Source organism: Amblyomma maculatum, chromosome 11 (genome assembly GCF_055883805.1).
Source record: "Amblyomma maculatum isolate TAMU_Amacu chromosome 11, ASM5588380v1, whole genome shotgun sequence".
NCBI classification, from domain to species: domain Eukaryota; kingdom Metazoa; phylum Arthropoda; class Arachnida; order Ixodida; family Ixodidae; genus Amblyomma; species Amblyomma maculatum.
In genome coordinates, this window is record NC_139354.1 from 91321834 (window position 1) to 91347317 (window position 25484).

The following is a 25484-nucleotide window of genomic DNA, read 5'->3' on the forward strand; positions in this document are numbered from 1 at the left end:
TCTGTCACACTTGCTATGTGGACACCTGAACCGCGCCGTAAGGGAAGGGAGGAAGGTGGGAGTGAAAGTGGAAAGAGAGAAAGGGTGAGCCATAGTGGAGGGCTACGGAGTAATTTCGACCACCTGGGGATCTTTAACGTGCGCTGACATCGCACAGCACACGGACGCCACTTCGTTTCGCCTCCATCGAAACGCAGCCGCCGTGGTCGGGTTCGAACTCGGGAACTCCGGACAGTAGTCGGGCGTCTTGCCACTGCACCATCCAACTCCGGACAGTAGTCGGGCGTCTTGCCACTGCACCATCCCGGCGGGGCTATTCCGGTGGTCCCAATTCCAAAAATCGAGTGTTCCGCGCTACGAACAACCACACGGAAAAAACTGCACGCGGATGAAGGTGATGGCAGTAAGCGACAGCATTCTTCAGATGGCAGCTCAACTGCGTTGGCTTTGGCTGCACCAAAGAAAAAGGCTACAAAAGCTGCGTACGAGGGTGTCTCCATGGACACCTCGGAAAACGACAAATAGGCATCTTGGCGTACTTCCCGAAGAAAGCAGGCGATAGCAGACCCCTTCCTCCTAATCCCTTCCCCTGGTGTCGTGTGTGTGGCGCGCACTTTCTGTGTGGCGATGGCGGCGTTTCGGCGCGGCGTTGCAACGCAGTGCTTCGGTGCAGCCTTCCAGCATGGCGTTCCGGCTCGTGTCGCTCTGGCTCGGTGGGAAGGGCGCAATCAGTTTGTCTTGACACTGGCAGAGGTCAACTATCAGGTGTCGTTGGCCCGCTGCAAAGCGGCCTACTCGAACAAGCCTCCGAGCAGCCTCCACGAAGTCAAGGCCAAAATCAGAAAAGAACTATGGTTCCACCAAGAGAGATAGAGAGACGCCACTTAGGGATAAAGAAGTTTTTTGAAGAATGGGGACACCCCATGGTGGTCTTCAAAGAAGAAAACGGAAAACTCGAAGTGAGATATTAGAAGACATGCTCGCGCCAGGCTTCGACCCACCGGGGTGGTGCGGACGTGGTGCATATGCACTGCGACCCCGCCCCGGTGGGAACAGGCCGGATTGCATGAGCCCCTTGGCTGGGAAAAGCCCATCCCCGAAACAAAAATCCCCCCAAACCTTATGGTGCGGGAGGCCTTGGTAGCCGTAGGATGATGATGGTCACAGGTTGAGGTCTGTACCCTCACAGGAGGATCGCACCTAGTGCACCCTTCCTTCCATCTGACAAGGCAAGGAATCCTGCCCGGACAATGGATGAACCACCAAACCCTCCACAGAGGCATGGTTCGGACACAAAAATTCCACAGAACTGTGGCGTGAGTTCGCTACCATCTTCCTTAACACAGAAAGGTGAGCTAGTTGGTACATATTTTTAAGGAATAACAGCGCGGAGACAAAGGACAAGGAATAACAGTTCTACACTTTACCCGTTTGCATCACATTGACAATTTATTTTTGCAGAAGGGCAAGTTTCGCGCCCCTGCAGACATAATTTCTTTTCGGTGTCGTTTTTCTTTTGATGCCTTCTTTTCATTGACGGACTGTCGGTGTGGTGGTGTGGGTGTGATTTTTCTGAACCTCGCTTTTAGAGCGTGTGCTCAGTGTACATTTGGGATGGATGGCCGTGTCATCGCAGTGGACATTTTCCTTGATGACCGGAGGCATCGTTTTGTCAACGTCTGTGCGCCGGTGACTCCCAGTTTGATGAACGATTCCTCCCGCTCAATTAGGCCACGTTTCCTAGAAGATGTATCTTATGTGCTCTTGGGCGATTTTAATTGCGTGTTAGATCCCCCCCGCGACGTCAGGGGACCTGGACAGGGCACGTAAAATTACAATGCCAAAGAATTAAGCAAGATTGTTCAGTCATTGCACCTGCAAGACGCCTGGGTTAATTTACACGGTGACCAATTCATTGCAACACCTGTTAGGGGCCGAAATGAGACCTGTCTCGACCGGGTGTAGATCGCTTCCTCCCTGACACGCTCCCTTCTTAAGTGTGACGGGCTGCTACGTTCTGCAGATTCTCGCAATATGAGCTATCATTTGCCTTTTTTTGTAGCGCTGCAAGAAGCACCTGGCCGCTCCAACAGACCCCTGATGTGGCGGATGGACGCATCAGTACTGTACGATGAATAGTGTCAGAGAAAAATCCGCGCATACCATTTTTGAAGCATGGCAAACCACCAACTTCGGCCAGCAGTTATAGGCCAATATCATTAACTAGCTGTCTGGCAAAATCATTTGAGAGTATTCTTAATATTAGAATAATGTTTATCCTAGAATCCCAAGAGCTCCGTGACATTCATCAGTGTGGTTTTAAGAAGGCATGTTGTACAACTGACCATCTTGTCCGTCTAGAAAATACCGTCAGAGAAGCATTCATACACAGACAGCACTGTCTAGCGGTCTTCTTCGATCTTGAAAAGGCATACGGCACAACTTGGAGGTTCGGAATATTGCGTGACCTTGCAGACTTGGGCATCCGTGGGAAAATGCTAAACATCTTGCGTGACTTCCTCTCTAACCGCTCTTTTAATGTTCGTCTAGGCAGAACTAAGTCAAAAACATTTATCCAAGAGAGTGGCTTACCACAGGGATGTATTTTAAGCACTACATTGTGTGTTGTAAAAATGAATAGTATAAGTAAAGCAATCCCAGAGTATGTTATGTATTCACTTTACGTTGATGACTTGCAAATTGCCTGTACATCATCCAACATATCATCCTGTGAGAGGCAAATACAGACAACATTGAATAAGTTAGCTACATGGGCAAACATGAATGGGTTTAAATTCTCCCCTCAAAAAACAGTAGCTGTTCTTTTTTCACTTAAGAGAGGCCTACAGACAGATCCAACTTTATACTTAATGAGGCTGAACTGCCAGTAAAAAATAAACATAAATTTTTAGGTATACCTTTTATTAAAAAATTAACATTCCTGCCTCACATAACTAACCTTAAAAAGAAAGCTTCTAAGTCCCTCAACATACTCAAAGTTCTCTCAAAGAAGCACTGGGGATCCGATCGAACATGCCTTTTACACATTTACCGCTCTGTTGTACGCTCCAGTTTAGATTACGGTTGTATTGTGTATGGCTCTGCGAGGTCATCATATCTAAAGCGATTAGACCCAATAGAAAACCTCGGCTTACGTCTTTCTAGCGGTGCATACAGAACATCCCCCCTTAAAAGCATCTATGTAGAAACAAATGAACCACCCTTTGCCGACAGGAGGAGCATGATTACATGTGAATACATACTCAGGATAAGATCTTTACCAAAACATCTCTGTTTCCCCTTAGTCACAAAGTGCCCTTCCAGAACACTTTCATAAACAAACCCCATTCTATCAGACCTTTACTACTCCGCTTCGAAGAAATATGCCAAGATTTAGGAATACTGGATGCACTTCCAACTGTAGCCCAGAGACAGTATCCATTTCCGCCCTGGTACAGCCTTCCCTCTACATGTGACCTCACACTGACTGCCATCCGAAAAAATCAAACAGCACACGAACACATATTACAGGAATACCTAGCACTACGAGAGAAGTATATGAACTTCACCGAATTCTTCACAGATAGATCAAAAACAGCATATTATGTTGGGTGTGCTGTCGTGCAAGGCAACAGAGAAAAAGTTGTAAGGCTACCTAACAGTGCCTCAATATTTACTGCAGAATGTTACGCTGTCTATGTAGCTGTAAATAAAATTATGCAACAGAACTGTGAAAAGAGCATAATTTATACCGATTCTTTAAGTGTGCTTACGGCATTACATTCCAAAAATGCAGTTGAGCCTATAGTAGGGAACATCATTCACGGCATAGAAGAAATCCCAACGCAAGGCCAAACCATAATCTTTTGCTGGGTTCCTAGCCATGTTGGGATAGATGGTAACGAAGTAGCCGACTCATGTGCTGCACAAGCTCGAACTAAAGAAATAAAGAAAATACCAATTCCCTACAAGGATTGTATTAAGTTAGTGAAAAGAAGCCTGAGAGATAAATGTCAGAAAAAATGGAATAACGAATAGCAAAATAAACTACACACAGTAAAACCCATAGTAGGAGAATGGAAATCATGTACACAGAAGAAACGCTTAAGTGAGGTGATTTTGTGCCGCCTTCGAATCGGACATACACACTTGACGCACAATTTCTTACTGAGAAAAGAGCAAAAACCATTATGCGGAGAATGTGGAGGTCAGTTCACCGTGAACCACACTTTGATCTCGTGCACAGAACTTGAACAGTTAAGGAAAAAATATTTTACTACATTTTATAATGAACGCATCCCATTCCACCCCTGTTTACTATTAGGAGACAACCTGCTTGTTGAAATTTCATCTGTTTTTAATTTTCTTAACGAGTTAGGGATTCTAAATCAGCTGTAATTTTCTAAACTTTTCATTTTCACTCATAAAGAAGCTCAGCAACCTAGTGTTTGGCGCATGATGGCCATAGTTGCCTATGTGCCAAAAAACCCAACCCAACCAACCAACCAACCAAAATCTGCAATTGCGGATATAACTTCGGTGGCACCTGTGGTGTGGGATGAATTTAAGACACAGTGCCGAGAGATCCTTGCGCGTGCGGGGAAAGAACGGCGCCATCGCATCACCATATCGCGTAAATGAAATTATCCGGCACATGCGCATAGTTCGCGACGAAAGCCAGCTTACTTTTGCTATGCGCGAATGCCTGGACACGCTCCCTGCCGGGGTGGTGCAGTAGTAAGACGCCCGACTACTGTGGCGGAGTACCCGGGTTCGAACACGACCTCGTCGGCTGCATTTCGATGGAGGCGAAACGAAGAGGCGTCCATGTGCTGTGCGATGTTAGGGCATGTTAAAAATCCCCAGGTGGTCAAAATTACTCCGTAGCCCTCCACTACGGCTCCTCTTTCTCTCTTTTCACTTTCACTCCTACTTACACCCTTCCCTTTCGGCGCGGTTGAGGTGCCCACAGAGCACAAGTGAGACAGTTACCGCGCATTTTCCTTCCTATAAATCAATCGCGTTCGGTACCACCGAATCTTTGAGAACACCTCGCGCGCGTCACTCACCGCACGAGCGTACAGTCTGTCGCTCGAAGGTTGCGCCGATCTCGCACAGGTAATAGCTCAAGTCAACGGAGCGACCGTCGCACTTGCATAGAATCTGTCGCTCGCGAGGACGGCTCCGCGTCCTCCGATCCTGCCGAGATCAAGCACTTTCAGCACGCATTTTGCACGCCTTTTTGCATCCTAATGTCTTGACAATTGCGAAGACTACGAGGAAGCTGTAGGGTCTTTCTTTGGGCCCGTCCCTCAGCTTCCTGTTTACTTGAATAGGGAAATTTGCTCGCCACCAATTTTGGAGGAGGTTCGGAGTGCTTTAGGCGCCATGAACAGTTCCAGTTCGCCAGGCCCAGATGGCCTGCTGGCGGGGTTTTACAAAACGTTTTAGGATATCCTTGGCCCTCTCTTGCTCCAGGCAGCAAATATTTGTCTGGAGATCGGAACTAAACCACCCTCATATAGCCCGAGACGCATTGTGTTGCTCCCAAAGGAGGGTATGATCGCATCGAGTCCATAATCGTGGCGACCAATAACCCTCCTCAACACTGACTACAAGCTGGTGGCCACAATTCTTGTTCAGAGGCTACGGGTCCACTTGCAGGACCTGATAAGCCCGTAGCAGTCCTGCTCGGTTCCTGGACGGTCTGTGTCTGCTGCACTAACTCTAACGAGAGACGTATTCTATTACGCTTGCGCTAAAGGCCTAGCGGAAGTCTTCATCGCTCTAGATCAGGCCAAAGCCTTCAATATCATTGAGCACAGCTATTTGTTTGCTGTACTGCGTTCGTTTGCCCTGTGCGAAAAAATTATCCGTCTTGTGCGTTCACTCTATGCTGATCTTACCAGCGAGCTCCTTCTAAATGGTGGCATTGCAGGCTAATTTCCTCTTTCACGGGGAGTTCGACAGGGGTGTCCCGGCGCTCTTCATTCTTGCACTCGATCCGCTTCTACGCAGAGTTGCAGCTGACAGGCGGATTCACGGTTTTCCACTTGTTGGACAGTAAGCAGTGGCCATCCCTGTGTACGCGGATGACATTTCCCTTTTCTTGCGAGATGCTGATAGCTTCCGCATTTTCTTGGGAGTTTTTTCCGAGTACCCGGCTGCGTCCGGGGCTCAGCTGAACACAAGGAAACGTCGCGCGCTCAGGTTTGAATAATTTCAGGGTTCATTGCCAGCCGAGGTCCCCTTTCTGGACGCGGTCCGCGTACTTGGAGTACAATTTGAATCAAGCGGATTATCGGCTAGCACATGGGACGAAGCAGTTTCACGCACGACCAGAATGCTCGCTAACGCCGCGCGCTTCGTGCTGTCGCTCAACTCCGAGTCGCGTTATTAAAAGTTTGGGCGTGCGCATTCACATTTTATGTGGCGCGAGTGGCCGTCTTGCCGCGCCGTACGGCTGGCCGTCTCGCGTCTTTTATAGGCGCGTTCGTGTGGGATGGTGGGACGGCTGTCGTCGCATGCCACCTCCTGCACCTACCGGCTAGCAGAGGAGGATTCAGGCTCCTTTGTATCAACACAGTAGCTCGAGTCCTCGTGGCTGAGTTAGTTACGACACTGCTAGATAGTGATAGGTACCCGGGGCGATCGCTCTTAGTGTACTAGATGAGCACAACTTGTCGAGCTTTCAGCGTGGAACGACATAGTGGCCCGCAGGTCGGAAGGCCACACCAATTCTATGGCATCGCAGCAGGTTTCAGGCAAACCCTAAACACCCACCTACCCAAGGTGGACAGAAGCGGTTCCACCGAAGGTAGTTAGTGAGATGGTGGCCAGCTTGCGACTCAGGCCGGACTTTCAGCGGCACACCTATAATAATAGATGGAGGCCTTGGGCAGCTAGTCGCCTCCCCCCAAGATCAGAGACTTTGAGTGGCGGTGGCGCTGGAGAGTTCTGCTTACGCGTCAGCACCTAGCTTCATGGGGCGTCGTGCCTAACGACAGCTGTCCCAACTGCGGCGCGACCGAAACTATCTACCATGTAGTGTTTGACTGCTCAGTGGCGCGAGTGATGTGGCGCCTCGTGAGACGTATGTTTTTTATACACTACGGACCAGGTGTTCGCTGCCCGCGTGGAGCGTTTGCGCGCCTGGTTGTGTGTTGTGCCATGTTTATTTTGTGTCGTCGCCGCTGCCTCGCGAAATCGCGCAGGCAACCTGCACGCGCAATGTATCCAGCGCTTCCAAATGTCCGGCTCCTCCTCTGGAAGTACCTGTCCTAGCGTCTGGAAACAGATGGGGAGGCCCGGTTCCTTCAGCGCTGGCGCACACGTTTCTTTGTGGTTCTTCCGGATGGTCCCGCCATGCCAGCACTGCTGTATTGAGTGTTATAAAGTGTTGTGTGGTGTTCCTTCTGAACGTCCCCCCCTCCCTTTTCCCCCCTTTTTTGTGAGGGATATTGAAGTCTTAACACGTGAATGTTGTGTGCTTTCTAGCTTGGCATTAGTGCAATGGTCGTTATGCAGGATGGACCTGCAACTAGTATATCATTATTTTATATAGTGTTGGGCAGAGTGTATAGTATATAGTGTGTATATGAGCATGCATTCCCAGTTTTTGGAGCTACAATAAAATTTTTTCGCAATGATTGATTGTTCCAAGGCACGTATGTTGCTAACTGGCTGTGATTTCTCTGGCGTTTTATTTGGGCACGAAACAGTATAGATACGCGATCTGTAGTGGCAGTCTGCGCACGGGGTAGTTGGAGGGGGGGGGGGGAGGGCGGGTATATGTCAAAGTATAAACACACACCTCACCCCTCTAAAGGCGCTTGCTGCAATTTTGATTCTCTGTAAAGAACTGAGCGTAGCAACTTCGTTGTTTCAAGATCGCACTATTTTGTAGCACACATCACCGATACTAACACCATCCTTCGATGCAGTTCATTCTTGGCCCCTAAGAGAAAGAGCGTGGGCTTAGACTAAGCATATGTAAGGTATGGTATCTCTCCTCTACGCTCTCACATTGTAGAGCACCGATAATTTGGGCCCAACATTTATCAGCAGGACAATTGCCGCCACTCAACTAATTACAGTGCTAGCAGAGTGGGCCCTTTAGATGCATTTTTTTCACAGCGCATATCGGTGCTATTCGCTAGTAATTGCTAGTGGTTCGCTGTTGTAAACACGCTAGTGTCGAAACACGACTGCAGACCTTTGTTTCTGTGCAGATACGTTCAATGGGGTCGCTTTAAAATACGGTGCATTATATTTCGCGACACAGATGGCACCATTTTATTCGATAAATTTTATCATCATTATGCTAGTTGAATCATTACTGCTCCTGAAAATGGTAGTAGGTAAGTCTTGCACGCGTTTAATGCTCTTCACGTACGCTGTATTCCCAACTCCTACCGAATGGTAATATAGCAAGCAGGTTGTTTCATTTTGCTGTGATAAATTTACCCTTCACTAGCGATTCCACATCACAAGTGAATCTTATTTCCTAGAAAGTCTGCACATAATTTACGGTGCAGAGATGCTCCACTTTGCAAAGCATACCACAGCAAAAAGGATACAGACTGAACTCACGAAAATCGTTTCAAATCTGCGCGTAGCGATGTTATAAATTCGATAATGCTGTGGCGGTGCGGCTTTTAGCCTAGTTAGCAGGAAGCTGAGGTAGTTAGGTGGCTTGCGCCTTTAACGGTTATATATCGCCAATCAGTCAAAAACTGTGCAGCCTTTCAAAACGGCCCCTCTTTTCTGCCGTCATCCCCACCTTGCCCCCTTCCCTTAGGGCTCCGTTAAGTAACTGGGTCAGGTGTCCGCTGAACGTGTCCGCAAACTCGTGTGCGCAGCAGGTGTAATTGAGAAGTGATAGACATTATATGAGTGGTGTTATTCGACAGAGAGTGACGAATTGCTGTGTCAAAAAATAATTAGGCCAATAAGTTTGTTAGGTAATTAGAATAACTGGTCCACAGGAAAGTGAAGGTGCCGTATCTGTTACACTTGTTCTGTGGACACCTGTACCGCGCTGTAAGGGAAGATAGAAAGGTGGGAGAAACAACACAAAAATGGATGCCTTAGTGAATGTAACGTCAAGTATGTGACGTCATGTAACATACTTGACGTTACGTAGAGTTGAAAAATGCATAGGAAGCGCTTGGCGCGCAATTTCAAGGTACCAAAAACTAAAATGGATAAACAAGAAATGAATAATGTGACGTAAAGGTTGTGACGTCACTCAATCTGACGTAGAGCCAAAAATAGCATAGGAAGGGACTGGCGCGCAATTTGAAAGTACCAAATACTAAAATGGGTAAAACCAACATCAACATACGTGCTTTCGCAATGTATAGCATATGGCCCAATTTACAGCACAAACATGCATGCGCTTTTTCGTTGCGCATGAGATAGTTTCACGCTATTAAAATAAATTCAAGTTACATTATTTAAATGACTGTAATGAAGGAAATGACGCTATTGGGTTCTAAGCTCAGCTTGCTATAAGGAAACAGTTACGATTTTCATTGCGGTCTGCATTGCTGGGCTGACGACCTGCACTCCCGTTTGGCCTAAATCCCCTGAATGCTTTTCGGTTCATTGCAATAATAAATTACGGGTGACATATCACTGCAGGCATTCATATTTTGTCGGCCTTGTGGTAAGTAAATTGTTCAAATTCTCGATGTTTCTCAAACGAGTAAAAAATTGAACGTGGCAATGACGACTAGTAAATATTGGTCGATGGATGGATGGATGGATGCCTTCAGATAAGGGTTAATTTTAAATACCCGATGTAACGTGGCGCCATCTGTCGAAACGCTTGAAACTACAAGGGTTAGTGTGAAACGAGCTAAATTCTCGATGAGCACCTTTCTATTCTTACACCGTGGTGTAGCTCTCGCTACTGAACGCAGTATCTATCCTCCTTCACGCGACGAGTACGCCCCTTCTACCACAACCGCAGCCATAAAATAGAAGCCGTCGCTATCAAGTTGAGGCAATTTATTGCCTTCCACACACGCACTGTAGTACATACATACTAGCAACAATCACATATTAATAGTTATTCCGCGTTCATCAATACCCACAGAACGCAAGCTCAAAAATCACCGCGAGAAACATCGCCATCGAGGAACTCCCGGGACCTTCTTCTAAACTACTACAGTATGCGGTGCATACAAGACTGGTGCGTAAACGTCACGTTAGAAAATCTACAAATCATTTCAAGGTATTTCACATTTTTTAAATAAAAATATTAGTATTGTACATAAACTAGCAATTTCTGTCTAGTACTACTGCTTTGTGTTTACCCTAAAGCGAAATACTTTTATTTCTGTACATGAAATAACAAAACTGAACCTGGCAAAATAATACCTGTGTTTTAATTTGTGGTTAAAAGTTAGCGAAGGCAAACTGCGTGGCTACGCTTATGTTTGCCTTGAAAGTAAACACATGCCTTTTAAACACAATAGTTTACTCCACGGTTTGAGCTTTATTCATGCTATAGGGAGCACTTCTCACCACTAAAATGAATGAGGCGAAAGCGTCTGTTGCGTGGTGGTCTTAAGCCCTCCACTGTGGCTCTTCTCTCTTTCGATTTGCACTCCAACCTTCCTCCTTTTTTTACGACTCTGCTATTGTTTCCGCAAAAAATTGTGACAGGTAACGCACTTTTTGAAGCGTAAAGCTTCATTAGGTTAGTCAACACCGGGTTTGGCGTGCGTGTGATCACTTTTAGCCACAGCTGCGCATGCGCGAACTCGCCAAGTGACTTCACTAGGAGAGGTGCATGTGTTTGAAGCCACTACGAGGGTCACAGCCGAGCTTCGCGTATGCCGTAACGTCGCAGTTAAGGCCAAATATGCAGCCCCTCATCAAGCTCTGCCGGCGTTGCCTAGCAACGCTTAAGAGGTGTGCGACTCCTCCTCGTTGAAAACAAAATTAGTATCCATCCGGACATCGAACCTCCATCTCTTGGATCCCCAGCCGAGCGCTTTACCGGTTGTTGTGACTGTGGGAAGAAGGAAAAGAAAATGCACGGGCCTGCTACTGTCTCTGTAGCTGAGCCACCTCCGCTTCCTCGTGCGGACAGAAGAGAAAATAGAGAAGAAAAGGAAGAGGGAGAGAAAGACGCGCTCCGCAACAACAGCCGTCGTCCACCACCTAAGCGGTGACGGGTGCTATGACGGCCTACAACCGATAAACATTCGGTGGCTGGCTAGCCCCCGCCGCAAGCGGCGCCGACTGACCGTTATAACCCCGTAGGGTTAGGAACCCACCCGCGCTTTACCGGTGTGCCACGCCGCAGGTCGTGAAGCGCTGATAATTGCGCTTGTGTACCGTGAGGATGTTAGCGGGATTCCGCGCGTGACGGATACTTCGATTGGCGCGCTATTTGAAAGAACCAAACACTAAAATAGGTAAGTAACTCAATTAGGGTGACGTCACGTCAAGGACGTGAAGTCACCCATCTGCCGTCAGCTATGAGGACCAAGCGGGAACGAGTGCGCTCCAACGCCGCCCGGCGGCGCTTCTTGCCTTCCGCGAGTGACAGATGCTGCGCCTTTCCTTTCCTGTAAATTAATTATAGAACGCCGGTGAGCTTAGACGCACTCGACATGGAAGCCAAGGAGAGTTTCGCTGGTGACGAATGACGCAGAAGACTGGAAAAAGTACTTCTTCACATTCCGGGGTGTATACCCAGGCACAACAGAGCTAAGCAATATTTAGTTTTTCTTTTCTGTAAACTAATTTGAAACGCCGCTGATGCCTACTGCACTGAGTCTGCTTCTATATGCTGTGTCGAGCAGCGTTCGAAGATCGAGCTCCCGGCGGGGTTATATTCGTCTGTTCATGTCATCACAAGTCGAGATGTCATGATCAGATGTTACATCATTATGCCGTCGCTTCTGGTTATTACACAGTACTTATGACTATTGAGCCACGACTAATAAGAAATTAGTTCTAGTTAGTGAATAGTTGGTCATTAGTACTGCGGCGCCACCAGCGGTGCGACTGTCATCCTGACGCCATGGAAAGAGAATTAAGATCCCCTACTCACGATTCCGGCCGTGGCACTTTTTCTTACCGTATGCAAACACTCCCGAATACAACGCGTGGCAGGAAAACGATAAGCTGCTATCACGTCTCAAATATATCCCGACACAATATTTCAAACCCATTCACTTCATGAGACGACTAAATCCTTTAATGCGTTGGACAGCATGTACAAAGAAGAAAGGGATGTTTTGTTCTGAGCAGAAAAATGAAGCGCGGCACAATCTGCATTAAATACACACAAAAAATGACAAGGCCCTATTCCCTATTCTTCAGTACGCTCGCTTCGGTACGTTCGCTTCCAATTGCTTCCCAAACAGAACGCTGCAAAAATGTGATGGCATTTTTGGAAATTCCCCTCTTCAAAAGAGGCTTGTTGGTACGTTCGCTCCCAATTGCCTCCCAAACAGAAAGTTGCAAAAATGCGATGGCATTTTTTGAAATTCTCTTGCGTACAATATAGGAGTTATAAATATACTTAATTTTTCCAACAAACAAATAAACATTGCAGACTGCACTCCGTGTGAACATCCAAAAATGTCACGCCACAGAGTCAACTCTTTCATCTGGACTTCCTATTTGCTCCGGGTCATGCCTTTTTCTCTATAGCAGTTAAATCGCACTACGAGATAAGAGCTCAGTGTGGTAGACCATTTCACTTTCTCAAAGAAGGCTGGTGTCTTATTCCACGAGCCTGGACACAATCCCACCCACTTTGGTAAATTCAACATGCTGCCACTTTTATCACAGTATCCTTGTGTTATTTTCAGTATAGCCTTGATGCTTTCCCTGTCCCACAAAAAACAGGCAAATAATCCCCATAGGCCAGTACTCGGACCTAGCATGCCTGTAGGCCAGAACCCTTATCACATCGCTATGCAAAAACCTTCGACACAGTGGCTGTAAAAAGCGCCTACAGCAAGCACCTAATGCAGGGCATCATGGACATGGCCTTACCAGTCTCCCTATACCGACAGATTTTTAAAGATACACCTATTCAAGGTAGGCTGCAGACAGTAAGAAATATGTGGGCCATTCCTGCATCCAAGGCATTCTTCTTTCTACACACTGGTACACTACCTGTTAAAACTTGGTTGCATCAAAAAGCAATTCATATACCATGGGTGACAAATTGTTTCCTGTGTAACAAATAAGAAACAATTTAAACCATTTTGATATATTGTAATAAAGCTATCGTTTTGGGGACCTGTTGCAGCTCACCATTCAGAAGAAGCTGCCTCTTACACCGCAAGGTATAAGGTGCTTGCCCTTTCACGGCCATGATGAACCATATGATGCCATATTCTTTTTGGGACTGCACTCTGTATGGCGCAGTGCTATAGATTATCGACATTGCGACACTGGAGTGAGATCTATGTATGAATACATTGTTGAGAGTATTGTAAAACTCGAGGGTGTTTTGAAAGCTACAGACAGTGGCGTTGAAACAGAGTTGGTGTTTAGGAAAATAGCGCAAATGAAACAGTTCCATTTTTCAGGGCCGCAAACGGCCTGGTGAACGTTTAAATATATATGTGCTGTATGTTTGGAATTATGTACGTATAAAAATAAAGAAAACAACATTCTGGACGTGGCGCAGTTGGTAAACTGATCGGCTAGGAATTCGAAAGATGGAGACTTGATTCCCGACATAGATTTTTCTTTCATGCGGAGGCCGGCCCAGTGCAGCCACCAGCTGTGGCGGTTGCTAGGGAACGACTTACGGCAGTGCAGCCACGGACAAGGTGCGACCAAGCGAAAGTCCTATCCGGGCGGTGAAGCGAAGTGGTTGGCGCAGTGTAGCTCTCGCTACAAGTGCACACATAATGCTGGTGACGCGGGGGAGGGAAATATGTAGTAGGCGATTTACTGAACAACATTACTGCCTCTCATAGATGTTCATAGCTAGCAATCTACACTACCTCCCTCTTTCCGAATGTCTCCCAAGTTGATGACCGCTGGTAGACTTATAGTGTGTTTACGTTCAAACATGATGGTTAAAAGGCCACGTTGGAATCGGCCACCCCTCTTGAAATACAAGAAAACGAACTCATTGTGAAATGGTGTGGCCGCGTGGCCCCCCTCGCCATTTCCGCCACACAGCCGTGACCTGCACCAGATAACAGGCCGCGCTTCGAAATCTTCAAGTTAGCCGTGTCGCATCATCGATGCTTTCGGCTATACGAAAGACGCTGCGTAGGTGTTGCGGGAAAGATGGCATAGAAAGTGCAAAGCAACCGTCTTCCTACACTGCCTATAAGTGGCCAGCCATGAGACGACCCATCCGCAGCATTTTCGAGACATTCCTAGAGGCACAATTCCAGTCAGCTCACGCTTCCTGATGCTCTTCCAGCTTTTAAAAAAAGGTATCTTTTTTCTGAAGTTACTTCCCCAGAGTGTGTGGACCGAGCCTATTATAGTGCCGGCAAAGCATGTCCGCATGAACTGACACTAATGAAAAAAACTCTACCCGGCCTGTATATCGACTCCGAGCTAGAAATAGCAGACGAATTTTCCTGGCCCACACACGGCAGTATTGCACTGCAGCTAATGACAATAATCTCTCATTTAAATCTGCAACACATTCTTGCGCTATGCAGCAATCATTGTCATTTTCACGGTCTTCATTCAGTGCCGCTCCTTCGTTTAACCTAAAAAAATATTCCACTGGACAAGTGCAGCCGAAATCTGCGAGCAGTGTGACGAGTTAATCCAACCGGCGGCTTGAATGAACAGATCAAAAAATGGTGCCGACGTTTCTAGTGCCACGAAAGCAGCAATAAACAAACAGGTTCTTGTATTTCTCTAATGTAGGTTCTGCGTGGCTCTCCAAATTGTTTCTCGTTCCGTCTCGGCACCGCGGACGCTTGCAGTGGCATTTCCAGGAGACAAGATTGCACCAGGAACGCGTACGTTGCATTACAACTCACACTCACACATTATGTGCGACCGGAGAAAGATATCGGCAGCGGTTTAACATGCTTGAACCGAGTAAGACAAGCGATAGTTTGTTCTGCATGCTTCTTTTCGTGGTATAGCGTTTCTTTTCAATTGCATTCTACGAGACATTTTCTACAATATATAACCATATTGTAGTGTGAAAAAATTTGTTTTATCCAATTTAACAATAATTGTTAAATAATCATGACGGGCAGCTGGTAAAGTGCAATTTATACACACATAAACTATCCAACAATATATACCTTGATGACTGAATAAAGCTTGGCAGAGGCTAGTAGAGGTTTGTCAAGAAAACAAACTGACCGTAGTGAACACTCATTTGCGCCTGTACACATGGACTTCACCGTATGGTCTGTACAGGAATCAGATTGATTATATTCTTTGCCGGCAGAGATGTAAAAGCGCTATACAAGCAGTAAAAACAAGGCCTGGGCCCGATTGTGGCACTGATAATCAGCTTCTTGTTGCCAAATTTAAGCTTCGACTGAAGAAAATGCAGAAAACTAGAAGGCCTTTCAGGTATGATCTGGATCAAATTCCATCAGAATATGCTGTAAAAGTGAGGAATCAGTTTCAAGGGTTAGATCTAGATGACAGAGAGCCTGAACAGATGTGGACTGATGTTCGTGATATAATACAAGAAGTTGCTACTAAGGTAGTTCCAAAGCAAAAGAAATGCTAGAAAGCAAACTGGTTATCTGAAGAGGATTTGCAAATAGCTGAGGAAAGGAGGATGCAAAGTTATGGGCGAAAGAGAAAGATACAAGGTTCTCAATACGGATTTTCAGAAACTAGCGCAGAAGAGATAAGAATGCCTTCCTGAACGTACAGTGCAAGCAGTTGAGGAACACAGCCAATTGAGGAACACAAGAGCTCTGTATAAGACAATAAAAAACGTCAAAGGAAGCTTTTGTGCTAAGCTGGGTGAGATAAAGGACAAGCGGCGCAGGTACCTCACTGAAGCCTCAGAGATAAAGAAGAGGTCGCAGGAATACACAGAAGAACTGTACAAGGAGGACCCGGTTGTGCAAACCCAATATAAGACGGTTGTCATTCCTGATCTCGAGCCGGGCATCCTGAAGAGTGAAGTTGAATGGGCCTTAGCCAGCCTTGCTAAGAACAAAGCTAGCGGAATTGATGGCATTCCAGCTGAGGTACTTCAAAACTCAACCGTAACGCTGTTAACCTTCTGTATACATTATGTCAGCAAATTTGGAAAACCCTGCAGTGGCCACAAGATTGGAGGAGGTCAGTTTACATCCCCGTTCCAAAGAAAGGCATTGCCGAAGATTGTTCCAACTAGCGCAAGATCGCGCTTATTTCGCATGCTAGCAATGTGATGTTGAAAATCCTCCAAGCTAGGCTGCAACAGTGTGTAGATCGGGAGCTTCCGGACGTGCAAGCTGGGTTCGCAAGGGCAGAGGAACTAGAGACCAGATTGCCAACCTTCGCTGGATCATGGAAAAAGCTAAGAGAATTCCTGAAACCCATCTAATCCTGCTTTATTGATTATGCAAAAGCGTTTGACTGCGTAGATCACAGCAGATTGCGGCAAGCTCTCCAAGAGATGGCAGTTCCAATTCACCTCATCTGTCTCCTCTGGAACCTGTATAAAAGGCAAGAGGGCACAGTCAGCACAGGGCATGGTCTTACTGATTGGTTTCCGATTAAGGAAGGAGTGAGACAAGGCTGCATACTGTCGCCCTGCCTATTTAACCTATATGCTGAGTTCGTCATGAGGATTGCTGGTCTGGCCCAGTCTTAAGCTAGAGTGAAGATTGCTGGAAAACGTATGAACAACCTTAGATATGCCGATGATACCAGTTTATTGGCAGCAAGTGAAGTGGAACTGAAGAGATTTCTGATGGCGCGTACAAGAAGGGGGTAAGAAGTTTTGGCTTAAAATGAACATTAAAAAACAGGTTATGGCATCTTGCTCTATCCAGTCCTGGAGCATCAAGGAACAAGAAGTGGAAGCTGTGACAGATTTTCTCTTCTTGGGCTCAAAGACTACCCCGGAAGGAGACTGCAGCCTTGCAATTAGGAGACGCCTGCTTCTGGGAAAGAGAGCCATGACTACCTTGACCGCCTAGTAAAGAGCAGAGACATTACACTGCCAACCAAGATCCGTATAACTCGTGCTATGGTCTTTCCAGTTGTGATCTATGGATGCGAGCGTTGGACTGTGAAGAAGGCTGACCGCCGAAGAATTGACGCGTTTGAATTGGGGTGCTAAAGGAGACTCTTGAGAGTTCCTTGGAAGGCAAGAAGATCAATTCAGATATTGTCGACCATAATCCCTGACTGCTCATTGGAGGGTCAAATGTTTAAGAGAAAGCTCAGCTACTTTGGTCATCTGATGAGAAGAGAGGAGTCGCTGAAGAAAGATTAGATGTTAGGAAAGGTTGAGGGTCACCGGAGAAGGGGTAAGCAGCGAACGCGTTGGTTAGATGGCATCCTCGAGGCGCTGCAGATGAAGTTATGTGATGTTAGGAAAATAGTGAGAGACCTGAAAGTGTGGCGTTACGTGGTCCATAGGGTCACAAAGAGTCGGACAGGACTGAACGACTGAACTGAACTCCCGAATTCCTCCAAAGACCCCGGTATAGTGCTATCCACATCCACTCGTTTCGTGGAAACGTCTTAACCTCATCCACACACGTTATTTTCTGCCGCCATTGCTGCGCTTTCCTTCCTGTAAAACTTTCAAACACACGCTCTGCAATCAGAGGCCTCACCACAGAGACGAAATTGTCTATTGCCGGTGTTGGTTTGTATCGCATTAGTGCGTGGTTTCATGCAAGTTGGGTATTGTCACGAATTGAATAGGCTTTCCTTGTTGTTTTTTCTTATATTGTTAAACGTCCCAATGCGACTCTGGCTCTTAGTGCCATCATAGTACTGAGCTAAGAAAGGGTCAAGGACTTGAAAGGGTTAGCTAATTAACGGGAGTCAATGTGCATGTTAGCGGTGGCTGGTAATAATAAGGCTACTGCATCATACCAGCAAGGTGGTGCAATTGTCGCCATTTTTTTTTGTCAATGCTACCTGTATAAGCGATGAAAGTGCACCTTCAATTCGGACATCAACATTCATTGACCCTGCAAGCAGACTGTTACTCTCTGTACACATTCTTGTGCAATATGTTAACAGTGTACGTTCATACAAAGGCAAAGGAAATATTGACCACACCAGATATTTCTTTTCCTTTCGCAATCAAATGCTGCCAAAAAGACATGACTGAATAGCATTATTTCCTCCGGACTGCCGCCTCTCAGTGCGGATGTTTCCTCGCGCACACGCAGTTCGCTACTTCCCTTATCACAAATCAATTTTTGATCCTGTGAGAGCGTAGCTCTAGGGTCTCCTTTTCTGGATTGCACGTTGTAGACGTGCTCGGTCTGCACTACGTACCATGCTGCCCGCCAGCCGTACCATGTAATAATAGTACAGAAAAACACCAACCACCCCTGCGTTCAGATACTAGGGCTGAGAAATGAAAATCCCCTCCGGGAGATTAGTTTAGTGTTGAAGTTTGGGCGTGCTGGTACAATTCTCCTCCTAGAATTTAGGTAAAGAGAAGAGGCTGGGACGGTACCTGCGGCTTAATGCCTTCGGCAGTTGGGTTATGGTTTAACACCTATTTACCTAAACCGTACAAACGTATCTGAGCTCTTTAGCAGTAGCGTGTCCGAATCCGGACCCAAGGGTGCTTGAAAGTTTACTCTCCCCAACATTGTCATATGTGATGTATATCGTTACGTCAACAAACCACCAAAAAATGAGCGCCTACCAGTGTCTGCCACCAAATAACAGCTGCCACCATGACCGTGACTTTTGCTCATAGTGCCGGCGACAGACTTTCTGAAAAGGGCCTCCTAACACTATTGTATTAAACCACACTCAGACTGTAGTCACACGTAAGAAATGTGAAGGACCATTATGTTCCACTTTCAACCGTTCGTCGCGATGGCAATAATGGCTTGGTTTGGTTGTTTCTGGGATTAACGTCCCAAAGCGACTCAGGTTATGAGAGATGCCGTAGTGGAGGACTCCGGAAATTTCGACCACCTGGGGTTGTTTAACGTGCAGTGACGTCCCACTGCACACGTGTGCCTTGCTTTTCGCCTCCATTGAAAAGCGGCCGCCGCGGCCAGGGTTTCATCCCGCAGTCTTGGAAGGAGTAGTCGATTACCATAACCACTACGCCACCCCGGTGGGGCAATAATGACTTCTGCTCTCCAGCTCTCCTCGAAGATGCTCGCTCCAGTCCGTAAATGGTCTTTGCTACTGCCTAATTACTAATCACATAATTTGTTCCTTTATTATCTCGTACGCACTCTCCATAGATTCACATGTGAAAGGCCGGAGGACATAGATATAAAACGGCCCGCTTAACAAAGCCGGAAGAGTGTGCCTGCCGGCCTAAGGGTAACGAGTCTGACCCAGAATGCAAGCGCCCTGGAAGGCAAGCTCTTATTTCGCCCTTTCGTCTGAAACGAGATGAGATGTCCGAGTTGGCAGGTCCTGAGAAAGGGGCCTTGTCACGTACTGATGTGACATCTGGAGACAACATAATCAAACAGTGCACGGTCATGCCAACCACCAGTTATTACCTTTTTACTTACAATGGCGGCCAAACATCCAACGTTTTCTGAAGAATCGATCTTTACAAATACGTTGAAATGACAGATCATGAGCTATTGATGCTAACGCATTGGAAAGCTGCACTTTCGCTATGACACTTGGCTGCCATCAAATAGCTAAAATGAATGCAAGACGCAATTATATGGTGAGCAAGAGGCAGATATCTACCTTGATATGACACTATGTTTGCTCATGTTTAGACTGTATTGCTGTTGGCTAAGTGCTTGGATATAGTGCGTTGAATATTAGGTGAAAATAGAAACCCATTTTGTGAAATGACTGCCAAGAGTGTTTGTGGTGTTAGATGCCCAGTTCATGTATAAAGCGAGATTTTTAGCCTTGAATAAATCTGACAATAAATTGTCGCCTATGCCGGAAAATATAAGGAGTGCATGTTTCAGATTTATGATGATCGAATTTTGCAACATCTGACAACCGTTGTCCCAGTCCCACCTCAGCATACAGATTGAACATGCAGAGTCGTCCAATTATTAGTTTGAAGACGATCATTCTTCAATAAGTCACTGCTTTCGACGCGGCCACATAGACAAAGGATGATTCAAGCACGGAGGGACCTGGAGGCGGTGCTTCGAATAGTCTACTTCTGAACTTTATTGCGCGGTCAACTCGGAAGCAGTGGTATGCAATGGAGCTCTAAGTTATTTCTTGGTACATGCTAGCTTGAAAAGTGAAATCGACGACTTTTTGGAGCCCACCGCATAGACGCTTGCCGAATCAAATTCACTAACTGTGAGATTGTGGCCAAGCCGCGATCTTCACATCACCTCGTGTCTATCCTATAACGGGTGCACTTTGGTGCGTCTAGCCCCTGCTGTCATATACGACTGCAACAGAGAATCGCCCTTGGAGACGAAACTAATTATGGATTAATATTTCGCACGCAGTAACTGAAATGTGACACTAATGATGATATAGCGACCATGCATTACCCATTGCCCACTCAGGCGTGATTTTCGTGCGCATGCTATAATTACGCGGTAGCGAGCCCTTTCGTCGTCGTCATCTATCAATCTATAAATACCTTACCTTGTGTTCATCTTTAATGACCCTCAGCTAAGGCTTTAATTATTATGTCGTGCCCAGCGCATAGTAATTGAAAGTTCTTAACGAAGACTGCAAAACAGCAAAGTTTACTACACAGCCTTGATTTACTAAGAATTTCTTCTGCTTGTTATTTATGTTATCGTTTCCTTTCAATCCATCCTTTTCTATTCGCATTCTTTCAACAGGGAAGTGAACTCCACACATCAACCATATATCTCAGAACCACAATCTCCAAAGCGAGGTCATATAATAATGCTAAATAAACAAGGAATAATCTTGATATATGATGAGTAACCAATTCCTGTCAGTGACCGAGGTTATGAAGCTCCATACCGACGCCTTAGAAAAAGCAGTGTAGATGCATAATACTTGCCTTCCCTTTCAGCGCAACAGTGCCTCAGTCACTTGGTATTTTTTACACTTTTGGCATATCAGTTCACTATTTGGATCTTGGTCGCAGTCACCTTTCGATGAGGAGTAAGATTGAAAATATGCATACATTGAGATTGCTTAATTGCCAAACGAGCCATTCCCGAGGCAATGGCAGTAACACAGGACGTTCTGTGTTTAGCTCTTTGAGAGAGCGTCAGGCTGGTAAAAACTCTCATACAAAGGTTACACGAGATATAGTTTCTCCTTGAAAGTAATTGGATGGTGAACGCTATTGCCTAATTGGTAGAGCACACTATACGATGGATGGTACTCGTTAGTTCGCATCCCACTGGTGCAAAGTTCCAGTTTTCTGTCTTATTTCGGATGAGTTATTTTCTAACTATAACTCAATCACATTAGCAATCTCCCATTTTTCCCCCATGCATTTCTTGTCTTCGTCGACCGTCGGCTTCCTTGATTCCTCGGTGCTCGCAAAAATCCTTAGAAACAGTTGAAGGATGTTTATGCGGAGCTGCTCTGCACAGTGTCATTAAGAAGGACAGAGCTGGTATGGCGCTATACCGTACATCACTGTATTTGGATTGGCCTTTAGTAGGCTGTCACGCGCCTTCATGTGCGCAGTAAACGATTGTACGCTGTAGCTTTGTCAGAAAATACTATATTACAATTGCAACGATATATTACCCCTCACTCAATAGAGTGGAGAGCTGGGCCAGTTGGTACATATGGTTAAGGATTGAAACCAGTGTTGTGTTGTGTGCTTCTCTCTTTGTCTGCGTCTTTCCGCTGGTTTCAATCCTTACCAATATCCCGGACTCGGCGGCCGCTTTTCGGTGGAGGGGAAAAGCAAGGCGCCCGTGTACTGTGCGATGTCAGTGCACGGTAATGAACCCAAGTAGTCGAAATTTCCGGCGTCCTTCACTACGGCGTCTGTCATAGCGTGAGTCGTTTTGGGATGTTAAACCCCACAAACCAAGCCAAACCTAACAGAGCGGAGTAACGAGTGAAGTGCAACACGAATAACAGAAAAATTAAATACTAGACGCTAACTAAGAGTAGTAGACACAAATTTGAGGAAATCGAGTGGCGATTCTTGCAACACTCAAGGAAAAGAGACGAAATAAAAATCTATTCGCTTTTTCCTTCGTGCGAGTTTCAACGGGAGACAAATGCCTATTACAGAGCGCGTCTCCCCTGTCTGGCACCTCACGCGCGCTCGCATTTCAACGGTCAATGAAGAAGAGGAACTGAGGCCCTGGTTAGCGGTGGTGCGCTGGTCCTACCTGCCCCTTCCTTTTCAGGTAAGACCGTTTGCGTTCACAATTACTTCGTCTTGTAGGGCTTCGCTGAGTTCAACTAAACCAATAAGGATATATTTAGGTAGGAACTCTGCTTAGGGGCTTAGGATGCTCTCCACGGTTGACTGAGTGGGACCGCGTCCACCCATATAACACTAACCATGGGCTCAATATGGTACTCTGTCGGCAATCTTCGACCGTACTAATGGCCAATGCTTTGGCACCGTACTCTAATATTGGGCCGATGGTTCATGCTGTCTGGGCATAAACAGAGTTCCTTGATTGGTAGTTTTGATTTCAGTCAGCGGATGCATATTACAAAGGAGTGGGCAGATAGATGAGTTCGCGTTGAAATTTTTCATGACGTGTAAGGGCGTTTTTCAGCCCATAAAGAGGGCCTCACACTTGTTCGGCCTGCTGACCAAATTCCGGTTAATTGTTTACGGTTCAGGCGTTGTTAGGCCTTATTAACGTCGAACTGATGTCCCGTAATTAAGTCTCTCTCTCCCTTCAGCAGTAACTCTATCGAAATGTGCCGTGACTGCAGACTGTCCTATTATTATAGCGGTTGTAGTTGTGATTTCGTAAGTCATCAGAAAGAATCAACCTTGCTCTTTGTATGCCTCAATGGGTTCGACGTCGTATACTTGCCTGGGGCCACTAAAAGCGGATTCCGAATGACGAAGCGGCTACTTTCAAAATAGTTCTATATAATGTTTGATTTCGCTTATATGGTTTAGTTTCACAAAGCGACGCAGGCTTGTGGGCATCGTAGTCCAGATACCGGAAAATTTCAACCACCTGCAGTTTTTCCACGTGCACAGTGCTAGCGCACGGGCGCTTTTTTTTTTGTCTCCAAAAAAACGGCCGCCGCAGCCCGTATTCAATGTCGCCTTCCTGGGTACAGAAGCCAAAGTCCATAAACACTACGCCACCGCTGCATGGCTTTCATATAATGTTATGCAAATCCAGTAATCGTACAGCGTGGAAGCCTTGCGGTGGCTGTTTTAGTGCAGGCTTTTGAGAGTGTGGAGAGAAAAATGATGACAGTGAAGATATGGCGGTCATTTTACCACCCTGAAGCTAGGCAATAACTCTCGAAGCAGTGTGTACGTTTCGCACGGAATTTGTAGAAAACGTTCTGTGTGCTTTGTAGCCTCCTGATGCATTGTAGGCTAGGGTATAGGGTGAGGGTGTGAACGGCAGTTGGAGGTAGCGGAACCTCACAGAGCAACGTGCGAAATGCAGCTTGAAAACCCCCAGTCTAGCGTATTGTTCAGCCCTTACATCACCCCACTTTGAGTTTTCTTTAAGCTGAGAATTGTGTACGTCACCTGTTAACAGGCTGTTTCCTCCAGCCGCACCGAAAGCGTCCGCTACAAGCCCTCTGAGACGCCTGGCTGTTGTCTCGCAATTGCGGAGCCATGGTTGAACTGGACCGCGCCGAGTGGGCCGAGAAGACGGACCTGTTCCTGCTCTTCGTAACGGCCACTGTAGGGCTCGGAAACGTGTACGCCTTCCCGTACGCCGTCTACACCAACGGATACGGTGAGCTCGCGCAAGGTCCTCGTGCGAGAATCTCATACAGAAAACTGTCACCCGTTAATAATTAAGGGGGTATTATTAACGATGCGCCCTTAACGGTGCGCACACTCCCAGACACCCTTTGAGTGAGTGGGGGTAGCTGTTCCGGTCGCAAAGGAGATGCCCTCGACCTGCGTGGCAAGCTCAGCCGGAATTCAACTACCTTGTGGTGACAGAAGGGGGTGGTCGTTTGGTGCCCAGCGGTCGCCGGTTCAGACCAGAGAAAGGATCGGAGTCAGAAGTAACAAACAAAACACAATTTATGCACAGCAAGAGACGATACAAAGGAATACACAATATCACTTGAAATACATAGACGAGAGGTTCACAGAATACAAACGCTAAGCATGCAATTACACAGGTATCCAATAACGTAGAGGCTTTACAACAGATGAAACACGAGAGAGTACATAAACAAACACCAAATTGTTCACCGGGCAATGTTGCAGTCCGACGCCTCAAGAGTCACGATGTGGCCGCCATACGAGACGAGCGCCGCTCCCTTGAAAGTCCGTGGGCTTGCCAGCAGCGGGTGATCCCCGGGAGTCCAGCCGAATCACGGGCGAGCACGTCGCACAACACTTGACGAACTGACTGACTGACTGACTGACTCATCAAGCGGCGCGGTCGCTTTAAATAGGGCGCGCCGCGTCTGTTTGTTAACACGCGCCAAAGCTAGCGTGCACACACACTTAGCTTCGCTGGTTATAGCGCTCTCCTCTCCTCCCGTTGAGCCGCGCGTCGTCATTGGCCAGGTCCCATAGAAGATTCTCGATTTTTCTGGCGCATTCCATACCGATGAACCACCGCTTTCCCCGGGCAAGGGGAAAGAGGGTGACGGCAACGCGTACAAAGCTACGCGCTCTCCCGCGCGGGGAAGAGGGCTTTTCTCTCCATGCCTTCCACGCGACGCCGTGCGGGCCTCGCGCCGTACCGGCTTGATGAATATGGGCGCCGATTTCGTGACACTGCCCCTCCCTTAAAGAATATTGTCCCACAATATTCACAACCACGAACATCGCGCGCACATGCATGCGCTCACAATTGTATGGGGCAAATGTTCACATCACACATATTGCACAAATTTCACAAACTGTAATGACACATTACAAAATTCATACATCAATGCCATGATGTTCACAAACATACCACCACACTGTTGTCAGGTACACATAAGAATCAAGAACACAGAACCACACAGTTATTCAAATATGAAGCGCACAAACCTAAGGCACACTTTCACCTATATTTCCAAAAACGGCTTGTGGCTTTTCCTTCGAACAGGTGAGCCCCTCTCAAACTACCTAGCGCGCCAGTTCTCCTTCTTACGAAGCACTGGTACGTCTTTCTTACGCGTGTCCTGACTCTTTTTCTGGTTCTAATGATAATTCTGATCTGCGATTTTATTTCTCTCCTCCCTCTACTCTGGAGTTCTGCTTTCCGATCGGAAGCTTGGCCAGAACTAAC

At 46.7% G+C, this 25484-nt stretch overlaps 1 protein-coding gene across 1 annotated transcript in view; it reads left to right on the forward strand.

Annotated features, from left to right (window-relative positions):
- The first annotated feature begins 23857 nt into the window (after positions 1–23857).
- Positions 23858–25484, forward strand: part of LOC146174386 (sodium- and chloride-dependent glycine transporter 2-like) — a 50764-nt gene continuing 49137 nt past the window's right edge. Inside the window, exon 1 of the mRNA XM_084584987.1 lies at positions 23858–23981. Within this exon, the coding sequence (XP_084441113.1) occupies positions 23858–23981 (124 nt within the window). The remainder of the gene's footprint in view (positions 23982–25484) is intronic.